This window comes from Citrus clementina, unplaced genomic scaffold (genome assembly GCF_000493195.1).
Source record: "Citrus clementina cultivar Clemenules unplaced genomic scaffold, Citrus_clementina_v1.0 scaffold_9, whole genome shotgun sequence".
Classification (NCBI taxonomy): Eukaryota; Viridiplantae; Streptophyta; class Magnoliopsida; order Sapindales; family Rutaceae; genus Citrus; species Citrus x clementina.
This window is the reverse complement of record NW_006261964.1, coordinates 25,492,722-25,518,987: the sequence shown is the minus strand read 5'-3', so window position 1 is coordinate 25,518,987 and position 26,266 is coordinate 25,492,722. Positions and strand designations below refer to the sequence as shown.

General features: G+C 34.9%; 2 protein-coding genes across 3 annotated transcripts; both read right to left on the bottom strand.

Annotated features, from left to right (window-relative positions):
• Nucleotides 1-80: 80 nt before the first annotated feature.
• On the bottom strand, nt 81-17,028 carry LOC18031377 (DNA-directed RNA polymerase I subunit 1). The gene is made up of 21 exons (XM_006421391.2): nt 16,840-17,028; nt 16,402-16,571; nt 15,925-16,084; nt 15,498-15,818; nt 14,968-15,225; nt 14,700-14,870; nt 13,462-13,627; nt 11,562-11,746; nt 10,338-10,601; nt 9,282-9,370; nt 9,053-9,200; nt 8,709-8,927; nt 7,930-8,358; nt 7,693-7,837; nt 5,625-5,833; nt 4,404-4,606; nt 3,968-4,166; nt 3,501-3,748; nt 2,315-2,455; nt 1,354-2,161; nt 81-897 (listed from the first exon to the last, which is right to left on the bottom strand). Exons 1-21 carry the CDS (start codon nt 16,855-16,857, stop codon nt 301-303), a joined length of 5,148 nt encoding a protein of 1,715 aa, XP_006421454.1. The 5' UTR covers nt 16,858-17,028; the 3' UTR covers nt 81-300.
• A 1,586-nt stretch (nt 17,029-18,614) lies between these two features.
• Nucleotides 18,615-25,667, bottom strand: LOC18031756 (1-acyl-sn-glycerol-3-phosphate acyltransferase 2). 2 transcript variants are annotated; one of them, XM_006421390.2, is made up of 11 exons: nt 25,246-25,667; nt 24,604-24,726; nt 23,938-23,977; nt 23,748-23,821; nt 23,541-23,600; nt 22,866-22,943; nt 22,547-22,705; nt 20,887-21,012; nt 19,660-19,752; nt 19,313-19,399; nt 18,615-19,209 (listed from the first exon to the last, which is right to left on the bottom strand). In XM_006421390.2, exons 1-11 carry the CDS (start codon nt 25,324-25,326, stop codon nt 18,967-18,969), a joined length of 1,164 nt encoding a protein of 387 aa, XP_006421453.1. In that variant the 5' UTR covers nt 25,327-25,667; the 3' UTR covers nt 18,615-18,966. The 2 variants fall into 2 exon arrangements, with proteins under 2 accessions (XP_006421453.1, XP_024036961.1); XM_024181193.1 differs by lacking the exons at nt 23,541-23,600; nt 23,748-23,821; nt 23,938-23,977.
• Nucleotides 25,668-26,266: the final 599 nt, after the last annotated feature.

Here is a 26,266-nt window from a genome sequence, read left to right as displayed (position 1 = left end):
TATTCTTTGGTGGACTGCAGTAATTAACAGAAGCAAGCTCTCTCACGAGGCAAATTTATGTTAACCTAAACAAAATCACGATTAATACAAACATTCCCAGAAACCTTTGTAGCTCAAAAGTAGAGCCAGAAACAAAAAGGAAGCTGGTGATACTGTGACAGTAACAAAATTATGGGTATAATGTAAAAGCTCAAAACTTTTTACTATAAATTTCCCTTCGAGAATATTTGACACACGTAGGCCAAAACTTTTTACATTATAAATTAGAAAGCTCATCTTGACTATATATTTGCGAGTACATTAAACCTCCAATTTCTGCATCAAATCAAAAGATCCAGTGCCCATCTTTACTGGCAACCCTAGACAAATCCGAGCAGATGGAGTGTCCAACTTGTCCACCTGCCCATAAGATGCTGCTTCAACAATGAACTTGGATGCTATCTCAAAAGTCATTTTACTGAAAGGTGATACTGATTCTGCTATGCCCCCAAGTCGGCTCATTGGACGATACCCACCCGAATGGGTCATAAAGTCAGCAATCAGAGATAAGTGTCTGGTATTGACAGATATTCCATAAGAACCAAACACATGCTTTATCTCCCTGATGATGGTTTCTCTGGCGGCTTCCACACCATATGTTTCTAGCATGGCTTGAATGTTGTTGGAATAAATGTACCTGACATCAATAAAATCTTGCAATTGCCAAAACGCATGAAAATCAACTCCTGTTGTATGCAGTGCCTGGACCTTTTCTTTTTCTTCAGGCTTAATATCTTCCCTCTTCTTGGGATCTTTTCCATAGTAAATCACCTGACTTTCTTTGCAGTTAGTCACTTGACACTGATCAATCTTTCCAGAGCTTTGGATGTAAACCTTCTTTGCCACATGCCGAGCAATCTACAATACAAAACAAAACTGGCAACTTTAGATAAGGATCAGAAGAGTGTATATGTGTATGAACATTCAAAATGCTAAATAACAAATGACCATTAAGGGAGAAGGCTTCCAGGATCTATTTTCGTCAACATCTCAATTTGAGTTTAATTTTATTTGAACAAAGGGAAGCTGAATACCAAGCATAAAATGTAAGAGAGAAGACACCTGCTAAATATTTATTGGAGTAAATAACTTCAAAACAGATCTTTGTCTCATTTATTATGACAACTGCATCTTAATTTGCACAAAGTGCAACAAAAGAGAATGCAGACTGTGATCAAAGCAGGAATGGTGCTTTACCTAAAGAGAGGCAGTAGCCTAGAAAACTAACAAATTCTGAATCTCTCAAAAAGCATTTAGTTTACTTTGGGATAAGACAATTACAATGAAGTCTATAGAGAGGAAATGTGAGCATACCTGAGCCAGTAAGATATTAGGTTCATTAATAAATTTGAAATGAGCCTCAAAGTGCATCCCCCTTGCAGCCACATAGATTGCTCTATCCGTGTCCTTCTTAACTAATTTTGCTCTGGCCTTCTTCCGTTTGGTTTTTGACTTGGACTTTTTCTTGCTTGACTTTGGTGTAAAGGGTTTTAGATTTTCAGAGGCTTGATCCTGGCTATTCTCAATCTCATTTGTAGCCCGATCATCTTCAATCTCAGTTTCTGCCTGATCATCATCAATCTCACTCTCAGCCTGATCAATTTCACTCCCGAATCCAGCCGCTGAAACCCCATCATTCATTTCCCCTTCAGAACCATCCTCATAGTCCTTCTCATCTGTAGCTCGTTGTTTTTGCTTGTGTGCGTCCATGCCAAGATCCTCAGCCTCTTCACCATCTGCATCGTCTGCATCATCATCGTCTCCCCTACATTGTGAAACATTGCCTGAACCTTCTTGATCCGTCTCATTTGAAGCCTTTTGTGTTAACCCTGATGCAACATTTTTTATGCCGTTAATCTTGGAGAGCAAAAGCAAATGATTCTGTATAGTATCCTCCAACTCCCTGACGAATACAACCTCTAATATTTCCTCCCAGTCTTCCAAAGTGATATCAGTGTATGTAGGATAGTTTTTAGGTTTGTAAAGCTCCATTGTAAGCACATAAACAGTACAAGCCTGGCCATCATGAGAAGTAAACGCTCTTACTTTTACACTAATTTTCTTCACTATATCTGCAACTGTGATTTTCTTTAACTTGTCAGCAAGACGCTTGGCATCATCCCTGCACAAAGAAAATATGGTAAAGTACGAGTTTAAGATTGGTAAATAAGAAATATTTTACTTCAATTTTTTTTTATAAAAAAAACACCTCCTACTCCAGGAAAAAATAGAAAGAAGAATCAAGAGTGTTGGAATCAAACTGTAAGCAACTCACTCTGTTTTCCCTACTAGCAAGGGGCATGTAATAACTGGAGTCTTAATATCCTTTGAAGCAATGGTCAGGATTTCTTGTAGCCGTGGAATTCCAAGGGTGACATTCATTTCACCTCGCCCAGCAAGATGAAATGTATTCAATCTGACAATTGATAGCAATGATCAAATAAGTTTAAGAAAAATAACAAGTCTATTTAAACAGACTTTAGTGAATGCTTAAAAGGATTGAAGTATGCAATGCTTAAAAGAATTATACTATGTTTCAGTGTACAAGGCATTCTATTTAGTCCCTGATAATGCCCATGAATGCTTGTTGCCTATTCGCTTCTAGTTGAACATTGGAAAGATCAAAAATAGAAAAGTCCGAAAAATTAAACGTAACTTAATTCATACAGTGCCACCAACAAGCATGACCTTCATAGACACTGTGCAATGAGTAAAAACACCCACGAAATGCTATCTTTTAACTGCATGTGCACAGACTTTATTAGTAGCCACGATTATCTTGTCCAGCTCCAATTATAATTGTTGACACGAATGACACTGAATTGTCAACGAAATTGAGCTCAGTCCTCAACGATCCTTCATGTTTGAATGCTCAATCTCCAAAACCAAAAAGTCAAATTATAACTACTGATTCTAAAGTCAATTTCTAGTGCATCAACTGATTCATGGTTTACCAATGAAATGAACCTCAAAGTAAATGCCATGGTTACCTCTGTTGAAAGAGCAAATCTGAAGAATATATGTATATTGAAATTGAAACATGTTCATTCTTTTCATTGAATAAATTATGTCAAAAGAGCAATCCACTATTTGAAAACTACATAAAGCCAATAGCTATATCAAAAGCTCCTAGACAAATAAAGTTTGTTAGCACTGTGTTAACAAAACTTCGAACAATTAAAACTATTACCCAACAAATAATATCATCCAAAAACTGGAAGTAAATTCTGGTAAACATGAAGGTCAACAAATTGAGTTCGCTGTGAACTAGTGAAGAACATTGATCATCTTAGGTCTACAAAATTTGCGAGCAACGATTAATTATCACCCTAATGGCAAATGAACTTACAATCATGATTTCAAAAAAAATTGCAAATTCACTTACAATTTGAAGAGATATATACTAAAATATCAAGCAGCATCCATTGAGAAAAAAATGAAAGGAAAAAGAAGCATCTTACGTCATCTGGGTTGAAGGTTCTCCCACAGACTGAGCAGCAAGCAGGCCAACTGGTTCTCCTGGCTGAGCAAGACTTAATACAAACTTGTGCTTCACTAATTTCAAGAAGTCTTGTTTTGCCATCTCATTTGAGAGGAATTTATCTGCGAACTTCTCAGCATTGTCCTTTAGTGCATCTGGCAATTCCATGATATAAGCATTGGATGCATCAAGCTGACCACTGCATTTTTTGTAAATCATCTCTTGATTCTGGAAAAAGAAGTATGAAAGAGGTATAAAAAGCTAGAAGTGTAACACAAATCCTCACCCTACCCATTACAAAAGTATGGGATCCCTTATCACAAAATTTATTTCTCCCTCTCCCTCTCCCTCTCTCTCTCTACACACACACACACACACACACACAGATATGCATACATATATATATATATATATTATTTCGGGCTAAAAATCAACAACACTACTTACTGCTGCCAGTGCATCAAATTTTGAGATAAAGCTTGTTTGATGAACATCCACTCCATCTTCTCCATAGCAAAATTGAACAATAGAACCATCAGCATCACGGACGCTATAATCATAGCTGATTTTCAGGCATTCAAGATTTTTTATGAGGCATCTTTGAAGGTATCCACTGCGAGATGTTTTGACTGCTGTATCGACCAATCTATAAAATGGAACGACCTTGTTAACGAAAGAAGAAGGATAAAAATTTATGTGATAAATACACATCCATAAATCGTATCTTCCTATAAAATGCTTTCATTTGACATGAAATATACAGACCTAGGATACTATTGGTGAATGTACACCATGATATAAATTTAACATATAACTTCAGGCAAAAGATACAAAAGCCCACAGAAAGATGTGAAGAAGGGCAAGAAAATGAAGATCAATTTACCCTTCACGGCCGGCCATGCAATGGAAGTAATATTCTTGAGGGCGAAGGCCAGTAAGGAATCGATCAATTATAAAGCCCCCGGCACGTGGGGCCCAATCCCATGGATGAAAACTGGGTAATGTCTTTCCAGAAACCATCCGTGGGACACGTTTGCCTTCTAGTTCTTGTTGACCCAAATGAGAAGATATTTGCTGGAAATTAACCTGATCAAAGCATGAGCAAATGATGAATGCTATTAATACCTTAGAATCAGACAATCGGGGAAGAGACGCCCGGGGGGAGGGGAGGTGGTGGTGGTGGAGGGGCCTGGTACTATATCTTTTCAGGTTTCAACTGGTTTACAAGAAAATTGTGACCCAGTCCAACCATCTGATATCCTATTGTTACAACATGTATCATAAGGACACCCTAAAAAATAAATAATAAACAGAGGCAAATTTCCTTAAAGTAACACCGGAAACATCTAGCTTCCATTAATCTCTATGATGCATGCCAAAGTAAAATTGGGGCTAATTAAATACACTATACAGAATAAATACACTACACAGTTTCAATTGACAAAGATAGTGAAGTCTTGTACCAGTTAATACTTTTAGAACTATCACCGGTTGCATTCCTATATAACATAGAATTGATCAGAAAAACTATCCTCCACAAAATTCCAAAAGACAAGTTGTCTACCGTTCCTCCAGAATGCAAGGTGTGTTGTTAGATCTTTGTATGTAGACAATTCAGTGTTTTAGCTTTGTTAATCTTTTTTTTTTATTGATATTGATATGGAAGGCTAAAGTGTGAAGTTCAATTCATATCTTAGCATAATTGGCAGTGCATGGCAACTTCTATATGATTTATATGCTTCTGTAACTTTTCATCAAAGGCAGTAATATCAACACATTTTTTCATTAAATAGTGTTATCATGGTACATGACCATGCCAACAACAGCCACTCCATGGATGTGATGAATCTCCAATAAACTTGTATCAAGGAAAAAGTATGAAACATCTATATAAGTTATTCCACTGAATTGGACTAGCTGCTAAGGTGTGAACGAGAGAATGCAGGATATAACAAAGTACAAGCGGATGGTAAAATCAGACAGTAATCATTACTTTCTAGTACAAAATCAAAAACATTTGATACTCTAAGCATCATGAAGGTGCCTTTCTATCACAAAATAAAAATTTTTGATACTCTAGGCATCATGAAAGTGCAAAACTCACCTTGCTACCTTTAGCCCCAGATGTTGTCATAAGGGAAATCCAGTTCTTTCCAGTAGGCTTTAGTAATCCCTCAGATAACAAATCATTAATGACAGAAGAGCTTGTGTGCTTATTGAGTTGACTTGTCATCTTCATATCAAAGTATGCCACAGCAGCATCTCCACCACCACGCATAGCCTTCTCGATTTCTGATTTCAATTTTATAGGGTCTGCAAACCAGATAGATCAAAAGAGTACCATTCCATTAAAAGTTGTACAAAATGAACAAGAAAAAGAGAAAAAAGGAAAATGAAGATAATGAAGATCAGATAAATACGAAACATACTGCAATTGTCAGATTAGGACAAGATGCTAAAAAGCAACAAGAATGAGGCCTTCTACCCAAAGAAATGAGAAAACAATTAGAAGACCTCATCCATCTGGCAGCTTCTTCTTGCAAAACTTTTATTTTAATTGGCTAATTACTGAACGACGTCAATTTGACCAACTGGGAAAGCATAAGTTCCATCTGAAGTTTAATATTTTGCATGAGCTTCAACTCCAGGTAGAACTAATATAGATGATGTTCTTCAAAGACACATCCCAAATATATTTATCTCCTTCTCCACATTATGTTTTGAAGAAATTTGAAAAGTCTTGATCATCTGTTCTTGTATTGTGTAACGCTGTTTTCTGTTTGTGCTATAAACTAATTCAGGCAGCGAAAATGGGTGGATGATTGTGGCTTCTTGCAGCTACTTTTTTCACAAAATAGCTTCATGCCTTTGACAAAGATGATATGGCTTAAGTTTCATGGAATTGCATAATGTTAGCTACTTTAGATGATTTGGCAGGAAAGAAATGCAAGGATCTTTTCCTGCTTTTCAAATAACTGATATATGAAAAAGCTTAGCAGTCCTTGACATATCCTATAAATTGGTCATGGCCAAGAACAGTTTTCTTGAAAAACATATTAAGCAAGTTACACCATTAATTGAATCAGCATATTGCTGGTCAAGTAAGCTGAACTAGCTGAATCGCATTTCTTATGTACATGCCCTAAACCATTAAGTTTGGTTAACATACGTACTAGTTTGTTCAATCAATAAGATCTTTTTGGAGGCACAAGAGATTTGGAGTTCAAATGCTACTCACACCAGGGCTGCGGAAGGGGGGGGGGGGGGGGGGGGGGCACTTACGCGCTACTTCAAAATTTAAAAGAAAGGAAGACCAACTTGTAAGATCTTTGTGATGTTGTGAGGTTTGGTTCAAATGCCTCTCGCTATATATATATATATATAACCCCTGGTTAACTAGAATGGCTCAAGACATCATAGATGATAATCTGTATCAACATCATATACAAAAAGCTTCAAAATAAAGATGCATTTACCAAGGGCATGCAGTAAACAATAAGAGCTATCTAAAAATTTTAGAAAATTTATGATGCAGCAGGGTAATCGAAGCAATTGATAGGATAAATAAATATTAGATATTGTTCTAGGACCAAACCAAGCCGATGCAATTAGGTTACGCTCTAATCGAAGCATGATTAGATCTCGTTTTAATCCAAACGACTCAATGAGATTTTGATAACGCTTTACAGCGACATAAGATGATGCTCTAATCCAAATGACCATACAAAAGAGATTTTGATAATCCAAAGGAAATTGTAAAAGAGAGCTTTTTTTAATCAAAAGTTTACAATTATACTGGAAATAAAAGACTAAAACACATAATAAGACATGAATTAAAATAGAAAATATTAAAAATCTCTAAAACAATTAAAATCCCAAAATCTCCTAAAAGGTCCTACGGCAATTTACATCATTAAATACATCAAAGTTAGTCAAGATAGCTGAACTCGGTTTGTTTCCCCTTTTTATTTTGGTTGAATGTCCTAAAAAGTAGGCTCAAGAACTTCTAGAAGATCTCCAGATAACTCTAATATTGGCACTTGCACCAAACTGATTCAAATATTTCAATCCATTGCCCTCTTTTATCACTGTCCTCAAAAACAACAGATACAAGATACTATTTGAACTGCTGCAGACAATATATGTTTCAAATGTTTTAAAAGAGAACATACCTATCTCAGCACCATCCTCAAGCTCAAGAGCTTCAAGATGAACTCTTTTGCCAATCTCTTCAGAACCGTGAAGATGATTCTTCCTTTCTCTCTCTTTATCTTTCAATATCAAAAGATCGTCCACTCCACACGTAAAGCCATGCATCTGAACCATGAACATGAATTAGAAGTTTGATGAAACAATCCCACTTCGCTACAAAATCATCATAACATCCAAGTCTATTTAAGCCAGCTAACCTGCAGAAAAACAGTAAATAAACGGCTCAATGCAGAAAGCAGAGTGCCTGCAGTATTGGAGCCATAGAGCTCCTGAACTGTATGAACCAAGCCATAGTCAGCAAACTGAGCCTTGTCAATTACACCCCGCACCAAATCATTTTTGTAGATCAAAAGCTTTTCTTCACTAAGCTCCTTTTCCTTTGATTTATTCTTTTCAGCCTCCTTTTCTTCACCGGGTTTACCTTCAACAACCTCTTTTTTTTTGCCTGATTTATCTTTGTGCATCTTATTTGTTTTGCTCAATTTTCCTTTATCATTCTTCTTTCTACCACTCTGTTTATCTGCGTTAAATCTCGTCTTAAAAAAGTCTTGTGGGAGTTTTCCACCTCTTTCAACAATAAATGGTGGGCGCCCCCTGGTAATATGATTCAGCACAGCAGTAATGACCTAGGAAGTCAGAAGTACATGAGAACACAAATAAAGCCATCAGTAATATATTCCCAAATAAGAATGTTTAGTAAAAATGGAAACATTCAGAACACTTTCTGAGCTCCAGCAACTTTACACATATTTTCAGAAACCAGGGGGAAAAAGATATTTTACTTCCAAAGTGTGTCAAGTACTAGCTTACACAGAAAATCACCAAACACTGCTGCTTGAGAAATAAGCAACCAAACAGTTACAGAAGTTTAACATCCTAAGCTTCAGAAGCATCAAATATATACTTATGAAAGCTACTGAGCACTGATCAGTATTTCCAGCTTTTGACTCATTTCAACAGTTTATCAAGCACTAACCTGCTTTCCTGTCCAAAGAGGCTCTGGCTTCCATATTGCAGGAAGAAGGGGCAACACCTCTTGTTCTGATCTTGAAATTAATACTCTCTGGCCTGGCTTGCCAGTGAAAGAACCTAGCCCACTACTGGAAACACCAGAACTATATAGAAGCTGACAGAACTCGTCACGGTTTAAGAAAGTATCCTTTTTTGTCAGAAGTGCTGCACTGACAATATGATCCTGGAGAATTTAAAAGAAAATAATGATAAATTATTGGCAACCCTTATGGTCGTATCGTGAAGAACTAGGGAACAAACAAAAATCAAGGTAGCAGTAAAGTATAATCATGATACAATACACTGAACCTGGATTAATGATCTAAGCGGATCACCATTGGAAGGTCTGACATACTGATTATTTGCATTAACAATATTGTAAGCTTCAGCGCGAGAAACTTCATCTTGCGGGAAGTGAACATTCATTTCATCACCATCAAAATCAGCATTATATGTGCTGGAATTAAAACAATTATTAAATTAGTAGGTCATATGCTAGAAAAGCTAGTTATCAGTTTGTGTGCGTAAAACAATCAACCTGCAATTGGCATAGTGCATTCGAAGTGTCTTCTCCCCCTTGAGCACACGAACTACATGCGCCATTATGCTCGGTTTGTGAAGCGTAGGCTGCAAGAAAAAAATGTTATTAAGTTAGAACAGCATCAAGGAGGAGAGAGAGGTTTTCTTGGCTTTTTTTTTGGGGGGGGGGGGGGGGTTGTTGTTGGAGGTGATGCAAGGGGCAGGGGAGCACCTGTGTGGGTCAAATAGAGACATCTAATTCAAATTAACATGCATAGCATACTTTATAAAATAAAAGATAGAGTGGAAAAGAAAATACTAAATCCTAACATCCAAAAAAAATTGCAAAAATACAAATTCTCAAATCCAATAAAATGCAAGTGATTAAGAAACAGCCTTGTACTTTCTCTATCAAATTCATTAACCACAACTACCAAAGAGTACTGAAACACTTTCAAAGTTCATATGCGAAGTTTGAATTCCAACTCATGTGGCACCAATACAAATTCACCATTTGGATGAGAAATGAAAAGACTTAGTAACTAATTATCATCTGACCCTAAGAGAAAATGGCACATCATCGGCTACATGAGTTGGGATCCCAACACTATAAGCTTACTGAATCCCAAAGGCTTAAGCAATAGAAACTCTAACACACTCACATGCAAGGCATAATTTAACTAATACAAATGCCCTGTTGATCCAAAAACATACAAATAAATGTGTCAATACAACATACAAATACAGTACCACTATTCAATTTAACATTCGAAGGATTTTGGGATTTGAAAACAAGACATCTCTGTCAAATAGACTTTACAATTTGAAGCTTAAGAGAAAGATAAAAAAAGATGTAAGGCCCTGATTAAATCTAAAAAATTGCATTTAACTTTCACTTGAGAACTGAAATTACAATCTTTTATGAACAGTCAGGCAGTAGGCACACATATTTAGCACTTGATGGTTCTCCCAGCAATTACTATTATCTTGCCTAAGGAGGCCCAAGACTTGAATATATTAAACGTATCCACACAAGTATGAAGTTCAGATATTGTCAGTTTAAGTTGTGAAATACCTGCCGATTGACAAGCACAACATCTCCATCCTGTAGGTGCCGATACACCATCTTGCCTTCAAATTCATTATCAGAATCCTTTCCAGGCTGCACAATTGCTCCTCTTGATGTATCTAGTTTTCTTCCTATGGAAATTCGCATTTTTTTGTTTGGCGGCAGTCTCATAGTGGACAACTTATCAAGATAGTGCGTAGCTCCGGGATGAATTTCAGCACCATTAATGATCGAATCCCTTAACTTTACGACATTCCAAGGAGTAACTCTCTGCAAGCATAAAAATTACAAAGCAACAAAGAAGCAAGAAATTACCAGAGTCAGATGTTTAAGTGCTCATGGTTATCGCACTCGTTGAAAGTGCAATAAAATGAGATTGTAAGTTCCAAAACATCATGCAAAACATACACATGTTGACAATCAAGGTCAACAAAATCAACCACCAGTTATTTGAAAAGGGTTTTTGAAAAAAGGATCCTTTAGCTTGCTCTCCTCCCCGGCAAGAACAAAAACTAACAGATTCCTGACGCAATTCCTGACGCGTAGATTCTTAACTTCCTGGGCTACAACAATGTCAACCTAGGCAACATACGTAATTGTGATATAACGTAGAGGAAAAGAATGGATGTCAAAGCTGTGACTATTTAAATCTTCCAGACAAACTTTGAGGTAAAGAGCAAACATGTTTCAAGCTACAGACTCAGAAGACATATGGAAGCATGAGGGAGACATTATGCACCATGTAGTGTCATATCAAATGGTAACAAGTGAAAATTAACTACAAACACATGCAATCAGGACAGAGCCTAAAAGAAACATGGATTCAAAGAAAGCTAGCACTCTTGACCTCAAAAATTAAGTGAACCTCACACACCAACCAAACTAACATCTCATCTCAATATTTGTCTGTCTTCAAGAGTTTTTTCACAAATTAGGTAGCACCAACATGCAAAGAAGTATGAGGAATTTTCCTTTTTTTTTTCTGCCTACAAATTCAGCCTAAATTGTGACAGATTAAAGCCCCTGGAGCAAATGTAATTATTAACTATTTGATCGAAAAGTTTCTTCCAAGTATATGTGTATGCAAAGGTAGTTAAATTTGCGTACACATCTCTAATAATGGTGATTAGAGATACTTCAATACTTTCCTCAAAATATACTGCCATAATAGAAAAACAAGTAGAAATAACACAGTTTATTTTGCAATCAAGAAGCATATACAACCCTTACCTCAGGATAGGTTAGCCTTAGTGCAAAATAGGGAGGAATTCCAATCTCATTCACAGCAAGATAGGGATCAGGTGAAATGACAGATCGACAAGCATAATTAACTCTCTTTCCCATCAACTTCTGACGGAACAATCCTTCCTTTTTCTCTAGCAACTGACAAATTCCCGAAGCCACATCTCTCTGACCTTAAACAACCATTAATAACAAAGAGGTTACCGCTCAGCTGATAAGGTAAAAAGTCTTCAATTTATTAACAAGAAAAATTTACCGAATCATTCAGTATAGCTCAGATACAACAGTATAGCTGTGCCTAGGATGATACACTATCACACAATGTTGAAATGACCGTACTATTTACACAAATACAATCAATGCAAGAAAACCAAAAATAGTTCTTTTATGTAATTGCTGGCAAAATGAAAGAGTAATTATCAACTAATTTCCTAACTTATGGCAAACGAGCACACAACTATTTGAACTTTAATTTTTTTCATGCAACTACCTCACTTATTGAATAATGAAACAATGCTATTTTTACATCCACATCGTTAGGCTTCGTTAAGGAATCTTAGTAGAATGATCGTAAGCATATCAAAATGTATGAAAATAAATTTTTAATATTTTATTTCTTTACAGTGATGAATTCGAATAATTATTTGAAATAATTTTTTTTATTAATTCACGATGAATTTATTTGAATTACTATAAATTAGGAAAAATTAATATATCTTATTGTGTGTGTGTGTGAGTGTTTTTTTCGTCCTTTAGCATATTGGAATTCGAGATTTTATATCTCTTAACTTGGTCCTCATTTTAGTAAAGTAAGGGATATGATTTTACAAAATTATTACTTAAAACTAAATGTGGTTTGTATAGAAGCTCATAGGTTTTACTCGTACTCAAAAGCTATTTTTGTACTCTTAACATGATTGCTAGCATGTAAAAGATTGTAAACATTATATCATACATTTTGAGATGCCTGGAGTCATTTTAGTAAATCTACTAAGATTCTATAATGAAGCCTAACAAATTTGAATGGAAGAGTAGCTGTATGTCATTATTCAATAAGTTAGGTGGTCACATGATAATAACTAAGTTCAAATACTTTCGCCATAAGTTGGGTAGTTGGCTGATAATTACCCTTAAAGAAATTTCCTACAAGCAATTTATAGATCTTTAGTCCAATACTGTCATGAAAAATAATAAAAACCTAGAATAAATTAGTGTATTGTCAATCAGACAACCCCGCTTAGTCTAATATGCAATCTCAATCTTTAAGTCCATCAGCATATTATTGATTGGAAACTATGTGCATCTACTGTCTACAAAATATTGTACAAGGCAGGAGATGGAACTTTTCAATTGCAAAGTCATAGATGATTAAGAGAATGATAATATTTCTTAAGGTTTCGCAAAGTTGGTTGAAGAAAGGATTTTGCATGTTAAAGAAGCGATTGCTCATCTTTTTCTTTTTCTTTTTATTTCTAACCATGTCTATTGACAGAAGAGGCTGATGTAATCTCAAAGTAAAATTTAAAATGGGGAAATGCCATTATTTATCACAAAACATTGTCAAAAATACTCACTCTGCGGCTAATCATGTTCGATCCACAAAACAGAAAATAATAGAACAACTTTTATCACTCAGTCTAAACTAATTTTCATCTCCACATAGCCAAATCTCAATCCAAACATAGTAAAAAATACTCACTCTGTGGCTAATTATGTTTGATCCACAAAACAGAAATAATAAAACAGCTTTCATCACTCAATCAAAAATAATTTTCATCTCCATATAGCCAAATCTCAACCAACATCAATGCTAACATCTACAACTACAAAAGTCTTATCAGACAAAAAGTTGGCTGATATTTGGAATCAATATGATTAAAACACTTACCAGCAGCATTTTTGCCATCAAAAAGCACATTGACAGACTGCTGAAGATTCATCCATCGAGCAACAATTACCTTCGCATTATCTGGCTGGTTAACATAAGCATTTGCCAGATATATATTGGCCTGCAGCACCTTACTAAGCAAAACAGTTTGAGGATGCTCCATCACCTACAACAAGAATCAAACAACAATAGCAAATGAAGCTATTTAAAAAGTATCCCTGAAGAAAGAGCACAATGCCCAACAGTACAATGTAAAGAAAGGATAAAAGCTAATTGCATCTGACACAGTAATAACCAAACATATTCAGAAGCAACACCAACAAATATTGACATGTGAAGAAAATCCCAACAAAATTTAAAGATGATGCTAATCTAGAAAAAAGGAGCCACCATCAAGCATGAGTAATGATAATCTCGTCTTTTCAACTTTTAATTCTCGAAAGATTTATCCACCACAGGCTCTAAATAAGCACAACTTAAGATTTATCGCTTCTATATAGCTCTAAATTAAAGCAAGTATGATGGGTTATAAAAAAACCGAAGTGAAGAAAGGGGCAAAAACATAAAAGCCATCAAAGTGAAAGAGAGTTTGTAAATGCATGATTAAGATGCCCCAACCAATTAAAACACAAATGATGGGTATAAAGATCATATGCAACATAATATGCATAACAAGGGGAATGGCATCCATACAGTTGCTTTAGAGCACAGACAAATTTCCTAAATTATATTGTTGAGGTACTAAATTCTGTACACAATTGATAAACTTGCATGAAACAACCTCTTCTTCCTAAAATTACACAAACTCACTTTCTGCTCTTGCTGTCAAATTTTCTTTAACAAATTCACATAATCATTCATCAGCCTGATCTAGGGCACTGCCACTTTTAACATGCTTGGACTTTGCCTAAGTCACAGACATGCTGCTTTAACCTAAGTAACGTTGAGTAATTTATAAATAAGAGTCCTCCCTTTATAGAAAAATAACTAAGGGAACCTGTATATCCATCTGATGTTAAAGAGATTTGACAGTCTACAAGAAAACTGTGTGTGGAGTAACCTCATGTTGCCATGTAACTGAAGACCATGCTAGATTAACCAGTAACTACTTGCATTGATTTGATCTAAATAGAGACACAATCAAAGCAAACAAAGAGAATGCGAGAAGAGGAAACACAGGATTGTGATACAGATTTGAATTATACAATCTCCTCTCTTGCAAGTCGAATAGTACTTACAGAATCACCTCCTTTCGATGGAAGGCGGAATTTTATCGGAGGTACCAGAACGACCCCTAAGAAAAATATAGAGTGACCTGCTTTTTTTCCAAATCCTTGCTGCTGCATATCACTGATGAATGAGCAGAGTTCAAACTCATTTTCCCACAATTTCTCGATAATATCTTTAACCTACAAGAAACGTAAAATGGATTTCAAATTCATGCACAACTAAAATTAAAGTAGGCAATTATGACAGTCAGGAGGCTAATGGCAAGAAGGAACATACATCGGATGGCAACAAAGGTCCAGAAAATAGATCTTTTTGCTTTTTGAAACCAGAAGGCACTGCTCCTGAACCTTTCTGATGCCTTCTAGCGGCGGTATCTTGAGTTCCAGGGAAGGCGCCATTAAATGAATGAGTTTCAGGGGCATCAACATCACTAGAAGTTCCTAAATCCTTCTCTTCTTCTCCACCAGAAAATGTCTCCCCTAGGTTGCATCCTCTAATTAAATTTGCTCTAATATCAGCATGTGGCATACCATTCTGCAGCCATCAATTTGCACAGGAAAAAATATTGGTTACCAATGTCCAGAAAGCTTATTAGCAGGAAAGAGATAACAAATGATCAGTCAACACCACATAGAACATATGATTCTTGTAATATTCATAAGAAAGACAAAACACTTACTTTTGTTGACACAGACAAAAGGTACACAAAATTTCAGGCTAAAAGATACCATAAAAGCATAAAACAGCACTCACAATTCCCAATTTCTTAGAACAATACCAAGCATTACTGATATGAAAAGATATACCATGTGAATCCATCCAAAAGTTGGCTTGCTGATTCTCGGATTCTTTGCTTTACAGTTCCCACACTTTGTAGTCTCAATCTTCAAAAACTGAAGTAAAGCCAGCTTTGCCTCAGCAAACTGAAGAGAAGTCCATTCTTGAGGCTTTAAATTTCTAACATTGTCGTAATTTCCTCTTGGGGTAACCATAGAACACGAGGATTTATTGCTAACATCACTGTCCTCTGGATTTGAGGATTCACTAGGTAAGTCTAAGTCTAAACTTTTGGCAGCAATAATATCACCCTTTATGATGAGTTCCAATTTCCGCACACATTTCTCAACCTTAAACCAACATTTAGAGAGAGAAAAGAATATAGAAAGAAGGCGTTAGCAACAATATAAAGGGAAAGAAAAAGTACTCCGTTATTCACCTTTGAAGTGAAATTACCTCTCTCCTGCTCGCTTTAAAATGATGGCAAAAGAAGCAGATCCTCTTGAGAAGAGTGTAAAGAAGATTGAACAGCAAGGGATTATAAACCGAAACGACAAGATCGATATGACCAAAATGACCTGGACAAAGAAACTGACGTTGGCCGCAGGTTTTGCAACTGCATTAAAAAAGAAGAATAATCTGCATCAAACAAATTTACAAAGTATCACTCATAAAAATATTAACCACTATCTCAGAAAAAATATATATATACTTCAAAATTATCAAGAAATGAATTCAGAGCCGGTTGTGAACATTAGTTGCCAAGTAAAATTGGGTTTTTACCAAAAAATTAAGTAGAGGCACAACACTCACAAACATAAGGCTTAGTTCAAAACAATACAATCAATTTGTAGGAAAATTAAGATTATTTTAAAGACAAGTACAAGTAAATCAAGCATAGTGGGATACTGTACAATTGAAGAGGAAACTTACGATGAAGTCTCATCTAGAGGACCTAATATTGGATCATACAATCCTCCGGGCAAGGGTCTACTGACTCGGTCTAGCAATAGAGGTTCCGTAAGCTTAAGAAAACTTTGCTTTCGAACTTCTTCATCTGTTAAGAAACTGAACCAAACCGCCTTCACAGACTCGGTCGTAACCTGTAACAAAGCTCGTATTCAAGACAAATAATACACTAAAAACTGAATTCAAAATTCAACTGGCTAAAAAGAAAATAAATAAATAAATAAATTTCAAAATCAATTAAATTAACTTAAAACAAACGAATTTCAACATTTACTACTCAGCAACTTGAGCTTCATAAAAACATAAGCATTAATTTTATAAATTTCATGTGAAGATAAAGAATGCGAAGCGCCAAAAAGAAAAAAAAAACGAAAACCAAAGCAATGCGAGAAAGGGAGAGACCTCTGTCGTTTGATTCATGTTGACGGGAGCTAGGGTGACCGGCGGTGATGTTAGTTGAACAGAAAGACAGAGAAATGATCGGCGGCGGAAACGGCGACGTTAAAGAGCGGAGTGGAGTAGGGTAGAGGAGACAGTTCGAGGTTTAAGAGAGGTTTGTGGCGTGGGCGCCCTTTCAACTTTAAACCGGGGCCAACGAGGCAGGGTTTAACTGTCCGGTTGGTCGAATGATAGAGCTTTATATAGGTCTGCCCTTTTTTTGAAATGTCGATATTACCCTTCCCTTCTTTAGTTAAAGCCAATGCAAAGTGTTTTGTCTTCGACGGAAAAGAGTTCTAAATTCTAATTGTACCATGTGTTTATTTGAATATCATCATACGTTTATGCAATCAAATGTACCAATTTATTTTCTTTTCTAAGATTTATCCTGTGAGTCCCTATCCGTAAAACTTTTGACTTGTGCTTAATTCTTGCCATTAGTTCAAAAAAAAAAAATTACACCATATGCTGTAATAATGTATTGTTATTATGTTATTACATCATATGGTGTAATAACTTTTTCATTTAAACCAATTATATATAAACGAGGAATCTCATACTTTATCAAAATAAGAGATCTCTTAAAAGACAATAAAAATATGTACTTTAATGTATTATAAAATAAAATATATTGTATTCAAATGTGAATTTTTCTTGTTTCTAATTTATCCCGACTTTAATAAAAAAAAAAAGAGAGAGATCTTTTATTAAATAATAACTATATATACAGTTATATATATGGATAGGTTCCAATGAAAAATCCCACACTTTAGTTAAAGTGAGAATTTCCAATTAGAGACATTATTTCATAAAATTTACATAGGGAAAAAATCTGCATGTGATGGGTGCTATCATATGCAAATTGCACATTTTAACATGAAAAAATGTTTTTTTTTTTGGTTTTGTTAAATTTAAAAATTATTAGTAATAATAATTAGTTATATTTTTTCAACTTCGGGATTATTTTAAAAATATATAATTAAAGGATAATTTAGGTTTGAAATATTATAAAATCATATTCTTAAAAAAATAGATTTTTCAAAAGCCACTTTTGTAAACTTTTAGAAGTTAGTACAAAAATAAATTATTCAATCACCACATTTTGAAATAATTTATTTTTAAAAATGTTTACCAAACACATTTTGGTATTAGATTGTCAAATAATCATTTATTTGAAATGCCTGTTGCAATTATAAGTGGGTAAAAAAATGGAAAAAAATTATAGAATACCTATGATGTATTACAACTAATTGATACATACATACCGTGTGTATTTGAATTTAATATAACCACAACTTTGATTATGATCTTTCAAACTAAATACACACATGTCATAACATTATTTACTTATTATATAACTAATATAATACCTCTAATTTATTCTAGAATTTCTAAAAAAAATGGATATAGACAAGTATCTCGTTCGCTGATTTATGCCAGAAGTCTGGTTGTCAAAATTCATAATAAGCTTAATCCAAGTAATATTAATACACTTCTGATTGTAAAACTGCATAACTTTTGATGCTACAATACCCAACCAGTTGACCGAACGTCCCAAAAATCTGTTAATTTATGTACTATTGTCCGCGTATACGATCCTCATTCTCTATTTTGAGTTTCCAACGTATTGATGATATATTCAACATTCCAAGAATGACAAAATCTACATTTAACAAAAATTCTTGAACAAACTGAAGTCCATTCGCAAGACAGCAAAGTCGCGCAACGAAAGCAGCATCTTAGGCAACGAAAGCAGCATCTTAGAATTTCAATGCTCCGGTGAAGTAAAAATGGTCAAACGACAACTAAAAGTATCATGAGGTCTAGCTAATCGGAGCACTGCTAGAACAGCCAGTTTTAAATACAGTCTATACAAAATTACCCTGATTAACCAGCAAATAATGAATTGATGTGCTTTACAAACTGCGTCACACCGGTATCAAAGCCATAGCTAGACATGAATTTGAAACAGAAATGCACGACTAAGTTACTCGAAGTAGATCTCGTAACCTACATGTATCATAAGTTCGCAAAAATATAGTTGTCTATGAGTTTCCTCTTGCACCAAAAACTTGAGTATCAAGCACTGATTTACCGTTGTTTGTCTTGTGTGGTCTGCTCCGGCTCTTTGCTGTTCTTGGGCTTTGATGGGACGACCTTGGCAGGGGTAGAACGCTCTGACTGGGAAAAGCGAATTAAGATCTGCATCAGAACGGTGACAATACCCAAGCCAAATGCCGAAAATGCAATGCCCTTCCATGAGGATAAAAGTGAAGACCACTGAAGAAACTTCAGAACCCCAAATATTACCAGAGATGCCCAGGAGATAACGACCTGTTTGCAATAGAATATAATAATTATTTCCTGTCAATTTCCAACCTAGCTAGGAATACACTCGCATCAGAAATTGCCTTCGTTTATGAGATTAGTAACTGACCAGAAGTGATTTTTTTGGCCGGGGAATTTCCTGCAACTCTTGGTCACTAAATGTGTCTTCTGCATTATGTTTGTCCAAAAGTGCATCCTACGTGCAAAAAAATCAGGGAGACTGAAAATAAAGCTTACCAAACCAAGCAGATGATAAGATTTAGGCACACGAAGCAAGAGTATAGAGGCTGTGTAGAATAAACTGAACAAGCAAGCATCAAGGAGTATTCAACTGCATCAAGTATACATCAGTTACGCCATTTGGTTCATTAGACAATTAAAGAAAACATGGAATAGCAGAACCTACACAAACACTGCCATCCCAGAGGGGATCTGGACTATTTCTATAATACTCACCTTGGCCACGAACGTATCTCTACACCATTGTGCAACAGCATCATCCGTTTCAGGCAATTCCTTCATCAAATGCCTTTTGAGGTGCACGTGCATCTGCAGCAGATAAACAGGGCATTAGCTTCACTAAAGTGAAATACCAATATAATTGCATATGATTTACAATGACTAACTATTTCAAATTTTTGAGTTAATGATAAGCAAGAAATTAAGCATAGAGAAATTCCGAATGACTTTCTATTATGCCCCGCAGCACCACACCCAAAAAAAAAAAAAAAAAAACCAAAGAAAGAACCATTTAAAGTCTAATCGAATTCATTCAGACCAACTAATCCACTTCAAAAGTTTTAATCAGTTACAATAACTTTGATGGATTAATTGATCTGCAGAAAAGAAACCACCTTATGGCTTCAGCTAACAAATAGGATGTTATTTTCTCTTGACAATACCAATAACCCAATCCTCTGACCCATCAGTATTTTCAATGCAATATCAAAATGAATTGCATAGACATAGGAGAGGATAGAGCTTTGGTAAAACTCTCTGTTTTTTTAACCCAATAACATCCCTATGCCAACAACAATAAACTTGAAAGTAATCTATGTCTTGTCATCGGGTATTCAACTTGTTGAACCTGTACCCAATATTCTTTCTAATACTCTAATCCTTGCATTGAATGACTCAAGAAACACTTAAGCCATCATATGACCACGAACAATAGTCGACAAACTTCAACTTCAACCAATCAACATTCACTTCACTGGGAAGTTTATGCAAAATAACAATGCATTAGACCCCTAAAACTGCCACCATTTCTCAATTCTCATCAGCAGTGAAATTGGTGACTACATTTTATGCCTCATAAAAAATAAGCCATTTGCATGAGAATAAGATCTATTATCATAGGCATGTTGCCAAGTATCCCTAAAAGATCTGTTATTGTAGGCATGATGTCGTGTACCGCTAAAAGATGAGAAGAAACAGGAATAACAATCTACACATGAAAGAATCCAGTGATGTGCCTTTTAAAGCACATGGGGACATAAAAACCCACGATCATAAGTGACCAAGTAAAATGCTTATTAAACCAATGGGTAAAATCAGCAGCTTAGTCATGTGCAATATGAAATCATGTGAAACAGCTTAAATTTCAAAGGCAGAACCATAAGAAATCTCAAAGAAATATGTGATATGCATTACAATGTTACTTCTCGATCTCAGATAGCTTACCACAGAAGACTGGCCCTTGAAGAGTCTGATCATTGTAGGTGCAGGTGAACTTTTGGGAATGGCTACTGTTACATCATAAATGGCTGGGACAAATGAGCGCATATGACTCACTGCTGAAACAAATCCCTGAAAACCACACATATTAGATTAAAATTTCATCATGCAATAATCAGATACTTAGGATGAATGCCATGCAAATACAGCAGCAAGGTTGAGGACTGACAAGAGTTCCATCTTACAAGAAGCAACAACGATTGACAATTAACTAAAATACTCACTCCATTTAACCAATTTTGTTTTAAGATAGATGAAGAAGAATATTAAATGAAAAAGAAGAAAATAAAATCCTGGTTAGACAATTCAGAATTTGGCCTTTTTGTGTGTTGGACACAACATGAGGTTGTTCTGTGAGCAAAAATGTAGGTGAATATCCATATAAATAGAAGTTCAGAATTTAATCTGTGAAACTAGGCAACTGATTCTGTAAGGACAGAAATGGTATAAATTGAACGCACCATTGCAAAATTCAAACCGAATCACACAGAACTTTTTACCTAATAGCAGTAAAACTTGCAAGTTATCTTCTGCCAAGTAACAAAACATCTTTTTGGAGATAAAGCAACAAAGAAAATAATTTCAGCAGTAAAAGATGTCTGTGCATTCTTGTTCCTTGAAGTAGCATTTCAAAATTCAATTTGGAAACAAATCAATAACATCAAAATATTGAAACTCAGAGGATATGGAAGACCCTATTAAAAGTACAGGTTTAATCCACCATACAGCCACCTTCAACATCTTAATCACATGTTAAAAACAGCAAAATTACAGCCTTTAATTTTCCACAGTAGTAGTACTCAAAATTTGTGGCACTAAATTCCAAAAAAAGCTCCTGAAGGGGCCGATCACAATTTAAATACTTTATCACCCTTTTTAGTGAACATTTTTTTTTTTGGGTAATGATTAATCAGCATCAACTGATAATTTATAAATGCTTCCGACAAGCAATAGTATTACAAGTTACTGATACTACTTTCTATATATTAGCTTAAAGAGTAAATTATAAAAGCCAACGACCTCATAGAGATTATAGCTTCGCCTTCAACAAAATAAAAGTGCTCCCAGGGAAATCAATCCAGAAATTGCTTAGGATTTACCACAGCTCATGTATAATAAATCATAGAGTTCAAATAGGATGCATCATAATATAGGGAAAACATAATGGACTACCGTTTTAACCTTGGCCTAAATAGTTCTAATATTAGAGAAAATTGTCCAATCTCATCATTGTCATCAAAGAGAAAGACAAAATCAATTCCACGGTACTCAAATATAGCATGGATGATCTCTGTTAACAAGACTTTTAGTCTTGAACCAGTTGGAAGGCAGCAAACTTTTCAATAATCAATTTCAGGCAAGACAATTGAAATGTATAATTTTTATATTCACAATACTTCTAGGTCAATCATCTGGGAAAATTATCCCTCACAATTTAGCAACAAAATACAATTCAGACGGATTGCACAATAGCACAAACACTGTAATGCCAAATAGAGGACTATGATTTAACAGAATATTTTATTTCAATTTTGCTGTCTACTGGAATATGGAGAAAGTAGCCAGAAAATATATTCAAAGATAATAAAAAAGAGGTGAGATCAACCTTAGTACGAGGAATTAAAACATTTCTAGGAATAGGCAATCCTGTTGAAGCAGCATATTCCTGAGCTGCTAAAAGCTTAGCCTGTGTAAATCGAGTTCCTTCTACAAAGAGAGCTAACCAAAAGGGTTGAGGATAGTCTCTTAGACGTTGGAGACCTGACTGCAGAAATAGTACCACAAGATTCAAAGGAAGGAAATAGTGGAGGTCCAAAACTAGACACGCTTATAAGATAGATTAAAAAAGTGTGTTTGGGGGGGGGGGGGAGTATGGAAAATAATATGCAACCATAAATCTGTGGCAAACTTACTGAAAAGCATACCTTTAATGTGCTCTCATCCTTTGCCCAGTTTCTTTCCAGAAAGAGATATTCAGAAAACCACATTGACCAACCTATGACCTGCACGTATAACATGAAATACATGTTATATTATTATAAATCCTATAAAAACACTCAGGAATACAAAAAAGGTAAAAGAAAGAAAAAAAAAAAAGGGCATAAGTGAAAACGTTTGGCTAAATGACAAGTAAGCAGGGACGGGATAATAGAATTATAAGACAACTAAGCAAAATATACCCAGATTTTCATCATTTCACATGTCATGGAGAAGATTCAACACATAGGTTTGACGAACAAGTACTAATTGCCAAGGCAAAACAATATTTGCCGCTTCATTTTCCAGTTAAGCAGGATGGTATTCATGTGTAGTAAAAAAGCAATAACACTTTGACAAAATATTTACATTCTGTCTTGCTTCCAGGACAAAACAATGAATACGTTTGAAAGTGCTTCTCCTTCCATTTAAAAAGTATAGTGACTTGAAAATTGAATAGTATGTAGAGGCCTTGTACCACAAGTCTAGAACCGAATCTACCAAAATAGATTATCAACTTAAAGATTCTATTCCAGTCCATAATTTTTAGAATGCCATTAGGTTAGAGAATGAAACACAAGAAAATCCAACCAACTCTTAATCTGTGTCAGATGAGAACATACCGGAAGAAATTTTGATGATTTCTTCATAACGGCCAATGTGCTACCAAGACAACCTGACCGCTGCCATAAGTAAAATTAACAAGAGCTCAGCACAGTAACCTTGTAACACATTATGAGATCAAATGTTTGTCCATGCATCAGCATGTGAAAAATGTTTGCATGTGGGTGTACACACAAGAACAACATTGCAACAGATAAATTATGTACCTGAGCCAAAACCCACCCAACAAGCCAGTCAATGTCACTTTTGTGATTGGAAACAACAAGTGCATGTTCTTTACCTGGGATATTTAATAATTCCAACATAAGCTAATAAATAAGTTATTTAGTACAACTTTACATTGCACTTGGTAAACACAAATACAACATGTATTGTCAATGGAAACTTTAGCCTTACCCATTAATCGATACGTTTCACGGTCTACGAAAAGTTTGATCTGCAGCCAGAAGCATAGAATCAGAAACTAATTTCTAGAGGACATGTAAGCTAGCCTTGCAAGGTAACAATTCCATTTATATGTTATAAAAGGTGTAATCGAATACTGACTCGTCAAACTATCAATGTCTTGGATCAAGAAGGATGAAAGCTTTAAAAATAAGGCTGAAGTATGCCCATATTCTTTTTCTTCTTCATCCTCCCCCTTTTGCTAAGAAAGTTTGCCAATCCTTGTGTAATCAAGATTTCCCAAGAAATCTTGCAGGATTATTACTAATATCAACATAAACTAATATCTGCCATCAGCCATGCCAACCATTCTATCGCATAGTTTTCTCTTCACAATGGCAAGAATGCAACAGACTAATAAAAGAACATAATAGAAAAATTCTCCCTGCTTATAACCAGGTGGTTGCTCAGACATTCAATCATTTATAAATGCTAACGAGGTAAAGATTGAAAGTGGAAGTTATGTGATCTAGAAGATGCAATGCAGAAAACAAAGTACAAAGTTCACAATTGACAGACATTGATCATTGTATAACAAAATGAACCCAAAAAAAAAAAAAAAAAAATCTGAAAAGCATATGAATAAATTGTTACTATGATATGGGAATTAGTTAGCACCTTAACTCCAGCCCACCAATCAACTATCCATACAAGTTCCAGCCATAACAATTCCGCTACCCATCTATTGATTCTCCTGTACGTGTTCTTCGATAGAGGGCGAATAGTCACAAAGCAAACTGCCTGAAACAAGTTGAGTTCACCAATCCAATAAGTTCATAACAATCATAACCCCAAAATGAGAAATTATTGTAAATGAATTCATGAAAAGGCCATAAGCCTTCACATCCATGGAGACAGAAATAATTTAATAACAATAACATATAACTAAAATTCAGCTTAATCACTACAAAATTTAGAGAAATTATGTTAAATGCGAAATAGGAAATCCTAGGATGATTGAGTTCAATTAACTAGCAGTATAATTATAATAAGCATCTCAATTTGGCCCCACATAACAAAACCGCTAAGCTCCACAAATTTTCTACCACCGCATTTTCTAAAGAAACAAACAAAAGTCACACAGTTTATAATACAACAAATCTCTAAGCCTATCAAATAGATAACTAAATCTCTTAAAAAATTGTAGTGAAATGCTTAATAAAATGAAATCTGTAACGAATAACAAGATAAATAAAAAAATTAACTTTAAAAAAACAAATTTCGATCAGTATGTTTATTTCAAAAAAAAAAAAACACTACCTGAATGAGATTGACAACGAGGCCTGAAATGAAGAAGAGAAGGCCCAATGGGACGATGACAGCTGCCGCTGCTATCGCCATGGCCTCTGCTATTCTTTTCCTTTCTTTTTTTCTTTTTTGTGTTGTGATTCTGATTTGTAGAGAGAGAATGAGGGTTCGCTTTGCAAAACAAGAAGAGATTATAATAAATCTGAGATTTTAAATAAGATGCTGAAATTGAAATTAATTGATGAGATCATTTATTATCGTTTTTATTGTAATATTTATAATAAATTTGGGGAGATAGAGGTCACGAAGAAGACGGTGTTTGAGCTTTAAAGGCGAGTTTTCACATTTCGAGAAATGGATATCAGATTTAGCCTCTCGTTTTGCAGAACAGCCATCATTTATTAGACGGCAGCGGGTCGGGTCGGATCAGATCTGGGTTTGGGAATTCTTTCATGTTTGTTCCTAAAGATATTTTTCATATTAACGTCTAGACCCCCAAATTTTTATTTTAATTAATAATTGGGGCCCACCGTTTTGGAAATGTACATCTAAATCCCTTCCCAATTCCCATTTGGTGAATTTTGTCTATTTTGAATTTGGATGGAGATAAAAGCTCAAACCAAAATTAATGTGTATGCTACAATGAGTTATATCTATACAAATAGATAAAATTTACTAACAGAATTAGGTGTTGATGTCTTTTTCTAACTAGTAAGGTCTAGCTATTTATTGAGATAAACCTTAAGAGTTTAAATGTTATTACACTTTTTTTTCCTAATATAATCTTTATATATTAATGAGATTGAAACAACTAAGACTAAAGTTTTTTTTCTAAGAGCTTAACCAAGTAATTTTTAAACAGTTTTATTCAACTAACTACCCAAGTTTGAATCTTAAAAGATATAAGGAGTTAAAAAAATTATTATTTTTTCATTCTGAATAAACACTGAAAATTATTATTTTTAAATAATATCTTCTAACTTAAGTTATGTGATATTTAATATGCAAATAAATGAAAATTGTCTAGTAAATT